At 31.1% G+C, this 14,553-nt stretch overlaps 1 protein-coding gene across 1 annotated transcript; it reads left to right on the top strand.

Annotated features, from left to right (window-relative positions):
* Nucleotides 1–7,804: 7,804 nt before the first annotated feature.
* On the top strand, nucleotides 7,805–9,427 carry LOC110799032 (protein GOS9-like). The gene is made up of 4 exons (XM_022004231.2): nucleotides 7,805–7,958; nucleotides 8,284–8,472; nucleotides 8,611–8,865; nucleotides 9,094–9,427. Exons 1-4 carry the CDS (start codon nucleotides 7,938–7,940, stop codon nucleotides 9,100–9,102), a joined length of 474 nt encoding a protein of 157 aa, XP_021859923.1. The 5' UTR covers nucleotides 7,805–7,937; the 3' UTR covers nucleotides 9,103–9,427.
* The last annotated feature ends 5,126 nt before the right edge of the window (nucleotides 9,428–14,553 follow it).

Here is a 14,553-nt window from a genome sequence, read left to right on the forward strand (position 1 = left end):
ACAATATTTGTGCTCAAGACATTTTTACCGTCTTTCCTTGAGGATTGTATGATTTTTCTATCTCTGGACAGGGAATGACAGATAATATGAGGCCTTTTACGTAGAATGTTTTGTTCTTTATACTCTGTAGTACCTTAAGATATAATCTTTATGATGGCTGTAAATGTGGATAATTAAGGTAATATGGTACCTGCCTAACTCTACTGGAAACGTCAGCATGTACAGAGTTTCAGTCTAATTGCCGTTGACATTTACATTGCTTATGTTTTAAAGGCCATGTTATATAAGTTTTTTACCCATAATGGCAATGGATCTGATTCGGATCGGATGTAGTAAACTCCAAATTCGATCCATATACTATTCGGACCCCATATTTGAATCCAAATCCGAATCCGACTCCGAACTCCGAATTCCGACTCCGATCCATTTATCCTTATAAGAGGTCCGAATCCGATCCATCCAACGGACCTCCGAAAGGGCCCGAATCATCCGATACGAATGCACTTGAAAGGGTCGAACTCGAGTTTGGCTCATATTCAAACCCGACTGGGCTCATAACTCGAACTTGAGCTTGAACTCAACTCGAATTCCAATCTCATTACAAGTTTATAGCCAAAATCAATATATGCATAAGCCCAAATGTGCAATTGAACCAAAAGTAAATAATATAGATTTGGATCGGGTTTGAACTCATGCCTTGGTGGGCTTGTGGGATCCAAATCTATAATGTGAATGAAAAAAAAAATTCCCATAAAAGTAAAGCAAAAACACATTAAAGTAAATTTCATTGAACCAAAAGTAAATAACAAAATGTGTCATTTCTTATACTTAAAACTTTTCAACTTTTAAGGAAGAAAACATATTAATAACCATAAAGTATCAGCATGAACAACTAATATTTGATTTTTTTTTTATAAAGGATGTGTTCTCTTCAACTTATAAGGCCAAAACTTATCTGAACTTATCTTATCTGAACTTATCTGACCTTATAGTAACTTATATGAACTTATCTTATCTTAACTTATCTGACCTTATAGTAACTTACTTGAACTTATTTAAACTTATATATAACTTATAGGACCTTATTAAAACTTATATGACTTTATTGGAACTTATTGAAACTTATATGACCTTATTGGAACTTATATGACTTATACGACCTTATTGGACCTTATAGGACATTATAGGAACTTATAGGACCTTATTGGACCTTATATGACCTTATAAGACCTTATTGGACCTTATAAGATCTTATTAAACCTTATTAAGCTTTTTTTAAAGTTTATTTGATTATTACTAAACTTTTAACCATTACAATATTGAAAGTAATTATCCAATACTCTGATGATTGAAGCAATCAATTGATAAGATATATAAGTATCTATATTATTAAGAAACGAAATATGTTACCTCTAATTACTTACAGGGGGTGTTGCAAAACGCTGTGATTACTACTACGTACATGTTATTTGTTGCACGTCTCACCAAAAAAATCGTCAATTGATTTGTGATGTACAAATAATATTCAAAAGAAAGTTTTTCCCTTAAAATTATATTGATAATAATTAATAATAACATATTAATTAATTCTTACAAATAATTGATAATTATTAACTTTAATTAGTGATCACAAAGAATTTTAATATAATAACATAAATATGATGTATTTAATATAACAACGCAAATAATCATACTATTACATATTTGTTATAAATGTATTGTATTGTGGATGCCCATTATACACCTAGCATCCTTATCCTATATAATACATGTATATGTACATATTATATTGATGGGAATAAGAATCATAACCGCCTGTTTCTCTCTTCCTCACTCCCTCTCTCCCTAATTTCATCACACGTTATCAGCACCATCGCTCATCGACAGAAGATAACAATGGGAACGAAAACGAAAAGAAAATGAGATCATCACTAATGTAAGTTCAGTTTGATTGTTTGATTAATTTAAATTTGATCACTATGTACGGACAAAAATATGTTATAGTTCGACTTATGTTTTATATTTTTGGGGCTTATGATTTATCTACTTCGTTCAGTTTTGGGGTTGCGATTAATTCCACTTCTGAAGGAAGTAATTGGTTATTAAAGTCTAACAATGCCTCTCATACATCAATGAGAATAGATTATGAAGAGATATGCTTAGTAGATAGGCAAAATTGCTCCCACAATAGTTAAGAATAGAATATATGCATAAATCAGGGGGAGATAGCTTTTAATTTTACAAAATAGTGATATATGGATTAAAATAATACATGGATGGTAAATGTGGTACAGGTTTTTGTTCATAAATTATGAACACGAGTATGAGTTTATGATATTGATATCATCCTGAAGATGAAAAAAAAGATGAATATGTATATTGAAATTGATATGTACCACAATTACAATGCATACTCCAGAAGAGTATAAGCTATCTTTCCATAAGTTTTGTTAAATTGTCTTGCTATCACAAATGAGACACCATTTTGTGTCGTTATATCACATCACAATATGTTCAAATTATAGTATTTTATAATTCCAGTGATCACTTTGGGAAGATAACCAGCAGTTATCGAATGAAATATTTTATATTATATTATATACGTACGATGTGATAATTCAGGCCACCTGGGTTTAAAAACACCCGTCATGAGAATTTGAAAATTCTTGTCTAATAAAAGTTTATGTGTTGACATTCCCTCATATGTTGTATATATTCAAAGGCAAGACATAATGATGAGGTTGAGTTGTATTTCAATCGAATGTCGATTGAGAAAATAAATACAAGAGATATTAAATACTTTGAAAAGTTGTATAATGATATGATAGGTGATTTGAAGTTCACCATGATAGTAAGTGACCCGAAGTTCACCAAAAATGATAGTAAGTGATTGGAAGATCACCAAGAAGTTTACAAGTGTTTTGTGATTGATTTAAGTATCATAAATCTCTTGATTGGGGCAATCATACGTCAGCACGAAATGAGAAAATATGAAAAGAATACAACTGCATATTGCATCTACTCCCCATGATCAATGTTAATCTCCAGAAGAGAACGAAAGTATGAAACATTTATCAAAATACACGTTGAAAAGTGTATTATTAGTTGGTGAAAGATTTTATGCCCCATAATATATTGAAAATATTTTCCCAACTTAGGGGGAGACGAGCTAGAAAAGTTGACAAATTTGAAAGATAATATATTGATCCCCATATGAGTAAGTGTAAATGCCAACTGTATGTCCTCGAAGTATGTTTGGACATAAATATCTATGACTTGATTACATTAAATTGTTACATGTTCAGATGCAGAAATGTGTATAATGGTCATAGTGCTCGATGTTACCATAATGATGTCGCCAATATTTATTTAAATCTTTGCACCTGAAGTGTAAATTATATATACGGTTCCAACATAATTAATGATGAATTATAGATTTATTTATATGAAAGGGCACGATAATGCAGTTGATGATATTATTGAAAAGAAAGAAAACACTATTATATAGTGTGTGAAATACCCTTGAAGTGGTATAGATATCTGAACTATAATAGATGGCCCGTGAGAAAAGATGAATGGTACCTATTGAATAAGTATTCAGATATCATTGATGAATAGCATGCAAAGTATATGTTGAAATTTTTTGATGATACCGGTATATGATGGAACCGAAATATAATGCATATGCGAGAAATAATGAATTGAATAGGGGATTGTAAATTTATGTCTATTTTGATGTAGACATCATTATAATGATCAAATGAGCTCATGGACCTGAAGTCCAACAAGTTTTTTTATGGATTTGAAATATCCACACTGTACAGTATTTTGCATTTGAGTCTTACATTCATATACATGTGTAGTTAATAGGTAAATGCATCATGCATCATTCATCATACATTTAGTTTGTTTTATGTTTTATCATGATATGATTTTTATTTATCCAGTTATATATGTTTCAAAACTATTATGATATCGTTTATGAATATGCATCCAAAGAATGGTAAGACGGATTTGCAACTTTATGAATATTATAAGAGGAGTTTCTTACTCCAATGGGCGAATAGTTGCGAATGAAGTATATAATTAATGTTGATTTAAATAACATGTTATGAATCATGCAAATAAGAAGAGTTCTTGAAGAACTTATACACGATGTTCTTAACATCTAGCCCTTTAAGTTTTGCATATGAATATCACAACATTGATGAGATATTATCAAAAATCTTAAAGAGTGATTTTGAAATGCCGTCTCAACCAGTAGTTTGAGTACTTGAGAATTATGAAATATACATATTAATTTATTCACGGCAGAATTCTTGTACACATACGAGTTGATTCATAATATAAGATAAGAATATGTAATGTCCTTGCATTTGAGTTTTATTTTATGGTCCAGAAGAACCATAAATTACATTTTTAGTTATATACCCTAAGTTGGACATTGACATATTATTTATCATGTATTGTCATGAAAGTATGACTAGAGAAATTTTGATCAACATTAATGATTACTAATACTTATGACCTCCAGAAGAAGGTTTACATATGTCCAATATGAAAGGATACATTTTGTAATATTATATGCAAGAATATATATTTATTTCAGGTATTATTTTCAAAAGTTTGGTGATATAAATACTCACCTAGTGCATACAAGTGAAGATTTGAAAATTCAAGTCCAATGGTGGAGAATCAAATTTCAAGGAGCTACATGTTGATACATTTGAAAAGTTATCAACAATATTATATTCATTGAACTTGAAGATCTCAAGTGATGTATTCATCAGGGGGAGAAAATACGCGTTGCACTCTTTTTCCCTTAACCATGGTTTCGTCCCATTGGGTTTTCCTGGTAAGGTTTTTAACGAGGCAACATCCCAAGCGTATTATGATGAGTGTTTTACTCTTTTCCTTCACTAAGTTTTTATCCCACAAGGTTTTCTTAGTAAGATTTTTAATGAGGCATCATTCCATGTATATTACAGGGTCATTGTATTATTTTAGATAATGGACATCCAAGGGGGAGTGTTATAAATGTATTGTATTGTGGATGCCCATTATACACCTAGCATCCTTATCCTATATAATACATGTATATGTACATATTATATTGATGGGAATAAGAATCATAACCGCATGTTTCTCTCTTCATCTCTCTCCCTCTCTCCCTAATTTCATAACAATATTTTATTTAAGAACTTATTGGAACTTGTATGACCTTATTGGAACTTATAGGACCTTATTGGAACTTATATGACCTTTTTGGAACTTATCGAAACTTATTAGAACTTGTCTGAACTTATCTGAATTTATATGACCCGAAAATAAAGTCCTATAAGTTGAAGAGAACAAAGCCAAAATGTCATTTTGGATAATTTTTCGTTAATTTTATAGTAAAAGTATATAAAATTAGTCAAAATTAAATGCAATTTCATTAAAAGTAAAGAAACTGAGAACCAGTTTGAAAAGTTGTATAAATACGAAAATGTAAATATTAATGACACAGAAATATTTTGGACCATCCGATTTTGATTATCTAAGAGCCCATATTGGTTCTTAGTTATCATTTTAGGGTGTGGTTCTCACTAGAACCTTATCCTATATATATAAGGATCAGGGTCGGGGACGCGTTGCATATATGAATTTTATGTTGAAAATATTACATATTTATATACTCCATAATTCTTTTGTTCCTTCTGATTAAAAAGACATTATGTCGTAGTTTCAGAACCTGCATGTGTACCGATATACTCCCTCTGTTTTCTTACTACGTCGCTTGATTCTTATAGAGATTTTTTTAAATACATCAATTCAATATTTGATTTCTTTTTACCATATTTTATTACGGAGTACTTATTTCTCTTTCATTAATTATCACTGAACATATTTTATTGTTTTATACAGTTTCAGATATTTAACTGTTTAACAAGGGAGGCCAGTAGAAGAATTAAACAATATATTAGGTAATTTATACAATTATATTCAAATTTCCGGGGGCGGGCCCACCCCGACCATCAAGAACATCCGTCCCAGTTTTAATTTTCTCTCTCTACCCAATTAAATAATTTAAAAAATTCCATCTCTCACACATGTTATCTGTATCAGAATCGCTACTTTTGTTTTACTAGAATAAATAAATCATATAAGCCATATTTTGAATTTTGATAGTGCATATATTCTGTGTTTTTTTCATTAATCTTTTCTCAATAAAAAAGATAACAAAAAATATTGTACGCACAAGAAGTACAATAAATTTATTGTACATCAGCCTGTCATCAAGATAACTTTTACCTAGTTAATTTTTTGTAACTTTAAATATGTTTTGAGTACCTTTTATGTACAAAAAGTTGATATATAAAAATTTTCAAAAGTTAAATGATTAACTTTACAGTTAATTTTACACATTATTATTGATACTGAATAACCTATTTTAATTAAAATGAAAATCCTTATCACTACAAATTAAAATAGATAACTTTTCCAAATATGAGGGTAACTTTTAAACATTTTGAATTAACATTTACCTCAGTGAAAAATATTTATTACAGACCGCTTGTAAATAAGAATTTGTGAAAAGCTAAGGAAAGACCTCAACAGATCTCTCATTTGAGTAACTTCAATTTTGGATGAAAATATGCTTTAAAAGTATGACTAATCATATACCCCTTATAATGAGTAAAGAAAAAGTACCATCAAACTTACACTAAGAATCGAAGCTTATTTTTATACCAAAGAATAGAAATGGAAGGATAATAATAGTGGATGCTTCTTTTTCCAACCAAAGGAATATTTATAGAAATGGTGTATGTAGAGAATATATATTGCCATCAGATGTTGAAATTATTAACTAAATAAATAATGGAAAATAGGAAAAAACAATGCAAACAAACTGCAAAAGTATTAGACACGGTAGAGTTGTTACAATTGAGGATTGTACACATGTATGTAGGTTAGGTTCGAATCTCCTCTTCCATTTGTACTCCCTCCGTCCCTTAATACTCGCACCGGTTTGACATGTGCGGAGTTTAAGACACTTGAATTCACTTATTAATTTAATAGGTGTTAGTTGATAGTGGGGTGTTTTTTTTTTTATATAGTTAGTGAGAAATGTGTCAGGAGTGGGGAGTGGTGAGTTGGGGGTGTGAATTTTTAAATGATGTTTGTAGGGATTAGGGGTGTAGGCGGGTTAGTAGGTAAGTGTGAAAAATAATATAATATTGCTAAAAATTCCATTTAACGTAGCGGTGCAAGTGTTAAGGGACAACCCGAAAATGAAAGCGGTGCGAGTATTAAGGGACAGAGGAAGTATTTTTTTTGTATTGCATTTGTACCTCACTCGTACCAGAAAAACATATTTATAGAGATATAAGAAACATACTTGTTCCTACATATATACCTATCCATTTTCTCCATTTAACAATAATTTTGCTGGAGCCTCCTATAACCATGTAACATGAAAAATGCATTTAAAAAACCAGAGGGAGTATAAGTCTAGTTAAGAGAGGAAATAGCCAAAACAAAAATTAGAGAAAATTTTAAGATGAAGAATTGTCACAATATTTTCTCAAGAAGTCAAGAACAAATTATATACAATATTTGTCAAAAATAGATGAAAATGCAGACTAGTTGATATAAAATATATTGATGAACATCTTGGTATTATGCATGCAAATGCATAACAGAATAAATGGAATTGGACCTTGTTCTTTTCTGAATGCATATATAAATTATGCATACACTTGACGAATAAATAAGTGGTGGGCATGACGGACCACCAGAATATGTTCGTGTGTGGTGAGTTGGTGATTCAAATGTGTGTATATATATGAAGATATCTGGCCTCCTCAATTACAACACACAACAACTTATTTCCTACTTACTTGTACCACATACTAATACAGAAGCATCAATCTCACCTTTTCAAACTCAAGAAAATGGCTCAACTTGCCGCTCAGGTAACGTATTCAATCACTTACTAAAGTTTAGAAACTAAAAAAAAATAATATTCTTTGTACGACACAACTAGGATTAGGATGAAGATATATGTACACGATGATCCAAAACAGTTAGGTTGATTTTTAAATTTGTTTTATCTATCCCAATATAAAAATGATGCACCTTATTCTACAACATAAAATTCAAATAAAATTAGTGGATAGGATTAATAGTCTTTCCCTTTGTAAATACATAGATTTTAATCAATTTCACCCCTCGTAGTTAAGTATTCTGTATCTAATTGTATGCCATTAAGTTTTACTCAATTTATTTTGATTTACACAGAGTCAGGGTGTTGAGAAATACGGGCCTTATGGGTGTCAAACTGGACAACCATGGTCTATGATGCTTGAACCATGTGAAAGTTTATGTGAATTAATCATAAAAACTGGTGCTGTTGTTGATTCAATTACGTTTGTCACCACAAAGTGTCGTCGAAAGTTTGGCGGTAATGGCGGAAATGCTGAACACAAGGTCACATTTTCTCTTCACTTTCATAATTATATTCACTACCTAATTCATATACTCGTTTTATCTTATTTAACATGTATTCAATAATTTATTGGGACATTTAATTAATCTAGTTATAATTGAGACATTTAATTTATACAGGTTACACTCCAATGTGGCGAACATGTAACCAATATAAGTGGGGCTATTGGAGAATGGCACAAAAATGTTGACGTAACCAAGTTAAAGATTCATACTAACTTGTGTAAGGATGGTTATGGACCTTATGGAGGTGGACCGTACACCAAGTATTTGTATGATTTTAGCTCAGAAGTACCATCAAATGGCCGTGTTGTCGGATTCTTCGGAACATTGGAAAACAGCTACGTTCAGTCCATTGGACTCTACGTCAAAAAGGTACATTATTAATACACAAACTATTTTATTTTTTTATTTCCATTCCGAACTTCTAAGTTAGTTTTCAAATGAAAGTAACAGCCTTGTCCATAACCATAAACAACATCGAGCACGAAATGGAGGATAAAGTATTTCATATTTACTTAAGGGTTTTTTTTTCCAACAACAATCGCCTCTATTTTGTAGCTAATATATATTTTTTGGTTTTCATGTTCAATATTTGACCAGGAGTGCTAATGCTCTAAACTTCTTGCGGATGTTGCTCAAGTCTTTGGCTACCTTAAAAGCCATATGCTTTCTGCAAAAATACAATAGTCCGCATGTACTACGTACTACCTAATGTACTACTAATGATTTATGTACTGCTTTATTAATAAGCTTCCACGATGATCAATATGTATGTTCCGTGGAATTTCTTTGCTTTCAATAAGCCACATATCATGTACACTACAAAGTGGCCTCTCTCCTCAAGTGTGGTTGTTTCTAATCGCGAACATGAGTGAGTGTGTTGCATCTTGTATCGTTTTCAGTTACAATATAATATTAGCTTTTCTTTACGTGATGTGGCGATGTCACTATGGAATTTAGAATTAAAATAAGCCAACTTTTACTTATTGTATTATTTTAATAAAAAATTTATTAGATAAATTAACCTTATTATTTTCTAGAAATTTTTCAAATGCATACAAATTACGTAGTATATCCTTAAAATTGATATTGCAAATAGCAGCTTAAAAGTATACTCCCTCCGTTCTTAAATATTAGTCCTATTTTGACTTTTCAACTCGGTTCAACTCAATATTTAAACGTAAATATCTCAAAATATGTATGTAAGAAAAATATAAAATTTTGATATTGTTAAACTACACATTAAGACGAACAAAATAAGATATTACATGAATATGTTTCAAATCACGTATTTGAAAGAAATTAGAAGATTCTCTTAAATTGTGAATAGTGTAAGGATTCCAAAAGGGACTAATATTCGAGAACAGAAGGAGTACTTATTTGTTAAATTTGACATTAACCATTTTAGGTAGGGGAGTGCATGTGTGAAAATAGATATGATCGGCGTTGTCTCGATTTTTTCTAACCTCAATTACCCATATCTGTTATAAGTATACGACATCAATTAACCAGATCTATTATAAGTACACGACGTTTCCTTATCAAACAAGGGGGAATTTGCTATTCACATTCCTAATTTTCCTTTACATAAGGCAAATGGAATCATTAAAAGGTCCATAAACGAAAGATCGCAACCTTAACTACAGGTACAAGAATGGCTCAAACCAACAACAATCCGGAGGTGAAGATATAATACGTACATGTTTAGAGACTTACTAGGCTTGCAGAAATGGAGCGTCAAAAAGTGAAATCGGTAGAAGCATTTAGTGCGACTTTAAACTCCCCCTCTCCGGCAAGCAGTACCCCACGACGGAAGTCAGTGGAAATAACATCCACATCTTCGTAACTAACTTCGCTTTCACCCATAAAGGGAAATACTATAAATAGCGATTAGTGAATTCAAGAAACAAACATCATAATATTTTCTAATTTAGCATAGGCGCATAGAATATGTTGGAAATTCTTGTTAAGAAAAAAGAGTGAAAAGTTTAAAGTGAAAAACGTCCCACATTGGTAGAATATCAAATCATTTCTTTATTTATAAAAGTGGGTATGGGTATACTTCTTGTAAAATAAATAAGTAGGAAGGGTTGGTGGACATTCTCAATCGCGCGCGCAGGTGGATTTTGTTTGGGCGTAGGCCTTGGATGCCTGGGTGGGATTGTGGGATCCAAATATGTAATTAGAATGAAAAACAATTTTTCCCCCCTAAAAGTGAAGTAAAAACACATTAAAGTAAATTACATTAAACCAAAAGTAAATAACAAAATGTACAATATCTTATACTTAAAATTATCAACTTTTAAGGAAGAAAACATAAAGTATCAGCATGACCAATTTATTTTGCAATCTTTTTCTCATAAAATGTCATTTTGGATAATTTTTCGTTAATTTTATAGTAAAAGTAAATTCAAAACTAGTAAAAGTTAATAAAATTAGTCAAAAGTTCAATGAAATTTCATTAAAAGTAAAGGAACTGAGAACTAGTTTGAAAAGTTGCATAAATACAAAAATTTCAATATTAACGACACGGAAATCTTTTGGACCATCCGATTTTGATGATCTAAGAGTCCATATTGGTTCTTAGTTATCATTTTAGGGCGTGCTTCTAACCAGAACCTATATTTATAAGTATTAAGGCCGGAAACGCGTTGCATATAAGCATTTTATGTTTAAAATATTACATATATATATACTCCCTAATTCTTGTGTTCCTTCTGGTTAAAAACATTATTTCGTAGTTTCAGAACCTGCATGTGTACCGATATACTCCCTCCAATTTTGTAATTCATCGCTTGATCCTTATAGATGTTTATTTCAAATGCATCAATTCAATATTTGATATACTTTTACCATATTTTATTATGGAGTACTTATTTCTCTTTCTTTAATAATCACTCACCATATTTTGTTGTTTTATTCAGTTGAAGATCTTTAACTGTTTTACAAAGGGGGCCAGTAGAAGAATTAAACAATATAGTAGGTGATATATACAATTACATTAAAATTATAGGGGGAACTAAAAACACACTACGGGAATTTTTTTGGGGGGCGAGCCCACCACGACAATCAAGAAGGTTCGTCCCTGTTTTTATTATCTCTCTCTACCTAATTAAATTATTTGAAAATAACATCTCTCACACATGTTATCTATATTAGAGTCCCCGGCCCGTTTTTGTTTTACTAGAATAAATAAATCACGTAAGCCATTTTTTGAATTTTGGTAGTGCATACTCCCTCCGTCCCACAATAGTTGTTACACTTTCATGGGCACATAGTTTAATGCGATAAGTAGTAGTGTGGTTATCAATTGTTATTTTATTGAAAAAGTAGATGTGATAGGAGTTAGTGAGGTATTTTTTTAATTGAATGAGAGAGGGTGTGGGGACAAAAAAAAATTTAGTGGGAAGAGAGACAATATAATAATTGTGGGGTCATTCCTAATTTAGAAGTGTAACAACTAATCTGGGACGGACGAAAAAGGAAAGTGTAACAACTAATCTGGGACGGAGGGAGTATATTTTGTTTTCTATTCATTAATCTTTTGCCAATGAAAAAGATAACAAAACATCTTGTACGCACAAGGTGTATAATAAATTTATTGTACATCACCCTGTCATCAAGATAACTTTTACCTAGTTGTTTTGTAACTTTTAATATGTTTTGGTTACCTTTTATATAAAAAATATTGATAAATAAACATTTTCGAATGTTAAATGATTAATTTTACAGTTATTTTAATACATTGTTATTGATATTGAAAAAATAATTCTTTTTAAATTGAAATTTTTTATCACTACAAATTAAAATAGATAACTTTTACATATATCAGGGTAAATTTTACACATTTTGAATTAACATTTACCTTAGAGAACAATATTCATTGCATACCGCTTGTAAATAAGAATTTGTGAAAAGATAAGGACAAACCTCAACAAATATCTCCTTTGAGTAACTTCAATTTTGGTATAAGATATTCTTAGTATGACTAATCATATACTCCTTATAATAAGTAAAGAAAAAGTAGCATCAAACTTACACTAAGAATCGAAGCTTATTTTTATACCAAAGAATATTTATAAAAATGGAAGGATAATAATAGTGGATGCTTCTTTTTCCAACCAAAGGAATATTTATAGAAATTGTGTATGTAGAGAATATATCTTGCCATAAGATATTGAAATTATTAACTAAAAAAATAATGGAAAATAGAAAAAAGGATGCAAACAAATTGCGAAAGTACTAGACACGTTAGAGTTGTTACAACTGAAGATTGTACACATGTATGTAGGTTATCATAGGTTCGAATCTCCTCTTCCATTTGTACTCCCTCCATCCCTTAATACTCGCACCGGTTTGACCGGTGCGGAGTTTAAGACACTTGAATTGACTTATTAATTTAATAAGTGTTAATTGATAGTGGGGTATTTTTTATTAATATAGTTAGTGGGAAATGTGTCAGGAGTGGGGAGTGGTGAATTGGGGGTGTGAATTTTTAAATGATTTTTGTAGGGAGTAGGGGTGTAGGTGGGTTAGTAGGTAAGTGTGAAAAATAGCATAATATTGCTAAAAATTTTCATTTATAGTAGCGGTGCAAGTGTTAAGGGACAACCCGAAAATGAAAGCGGTGCGAGTATTAAGGGACAGAGAGAGTATTTTTTTTGTATTGCATTTGTACCTCACTCGACCAGAAAAACAAATTTATAGAGATAAAACAAACATACGTGTGCCTACATATACACCTATCCATTTTTCCATTTAACAATAATTTTGCAGGAGCCTCCTATAACCATGTAACATGAAAAATGCATTTAAATAATCAGAGGGAGTATAAGTCTAGTAAAGAGAGGAAATAGCCAAAACAAAAATTTGAGAAAATTTTAAAATGAAGAATTGTCACAATATTTTATCAAGAAGTCAAGAACAAATTATACACAATATTTGTCAAGAATAGATGAAAATGCAGACTAGTTGATATAAAATATATTGATGAGCATCTTGGTATTATGCATGCAAATGCATAACAGGATAAATGGAATGGGACCTTGTTCTTATCTGAATGCATATATAAAGTATGCAAACACATGAGGAATAAATAAGTGGTGGGCATGACGGACCACCAGAATATATTCGTGTGTGGAGAGTTGGTGATTCAAATTAAATGTGTGTATATATATGAAGATATCTGGCCTCCTCATTACAACACACAACAACTTAGTTCCTACTTACTTGTACCACGTACTAATACAGAAGCATCAATCTCACCTTTTCAAGCTCAAGAAAATGGCTCAACTTGCCGCTCAGTTATCGTATTCAATCTTTTACTAAAGTTTAAAAAACTAAAAAAAAAAAAAACTTTGTACGACACAACTAGGATTAGGATGAAGGTATATGTACACGACGATCTGAAACAGTTAGGTTGATTTTTAAATTTGTTTTATCTATCCCAATATAAAAATGATGCACCTTATTCTACAACATAAAATTCAAATAAAATTAGTGGATAGGATTAATAGTCTTTCCCTTTGTAAATACTTAGATTTTAATCAATTTCACCCCTCATAATTAAGTATTCTGTATCTAATTGTATGCCATTAAGTTTTACTCAATTTATTTTGATTTACACAGAGTCGGGGTGTTGAGAAATACAGGCCTGATGGGTGTCAGACTGGGCAACCATGGTCTATGATGCTTGAACCATGTGAAAGTTTATGTGAATTAATCATAAAAACTGGTGCTATTGTTGATTCAATTACGTTTGTCACCACAAAGTGTCATCGAAAGTTTGGTGGTAATGGCGGAAATTGAGACATTTAATTTATACAGGTTACACTCCAATGTGGCGAACATGTAACCAATATAAGTGGGGCTATTGGAGAATGGCACAAAAATGTTGACGTAACCAAGTTAAAGATTCATACTAACTTGTGTAAGGATGGTTATGGACCTTATGGAGGTGGACCGTTCACCAAGTATTTGTATGATTTTAGCTCAGAAGTACCATCAAATGGCCGTGTTGTCGGATTCTTCGGAACATTGGAAAACAACTACGTTCAGTCC

Source organism: Spinacia oleracea, chromosome 6 (assembly GCF_020520425.1).
Source record: "Spinacia oleracea cultivar Varoflay chromosome 6, BTI_SOV_V1, whole genome shotgun sequence".
Taxonomy (NCBI): Eukaryota; Viridiplantae; Streptophyta; class Magnoliopsida; order Caryophyllales; family Amaranthaceae; genus Spinacia; species Spinacia oleracea.

What these genes read in the sequence shown, in the direction of transcription:
- LOC110799032 (XM_022004231.2), top strand. Translation starts at nt 7,938, where the DNA reads ATGGCTCAACTTGCCGCTCAG. An exon ending in TGGCTCAACTTGCCGCTCAG is followed by an intron (nt 7,959 to 8,283) that starts GTAACGTATTCA and finishes TGATTTACACAG; the next exon opens with AGTCAGGGTGTTGAGAAATA. An exon ending in GCGGAAATGCTGAACACAAG is followed by an intron (nt 8,473 to 8,610) that starts GTCACATTTTCT and finishes TAATTTATACAG; the next exon opens with GTTACACTCCAATGTGGCGA.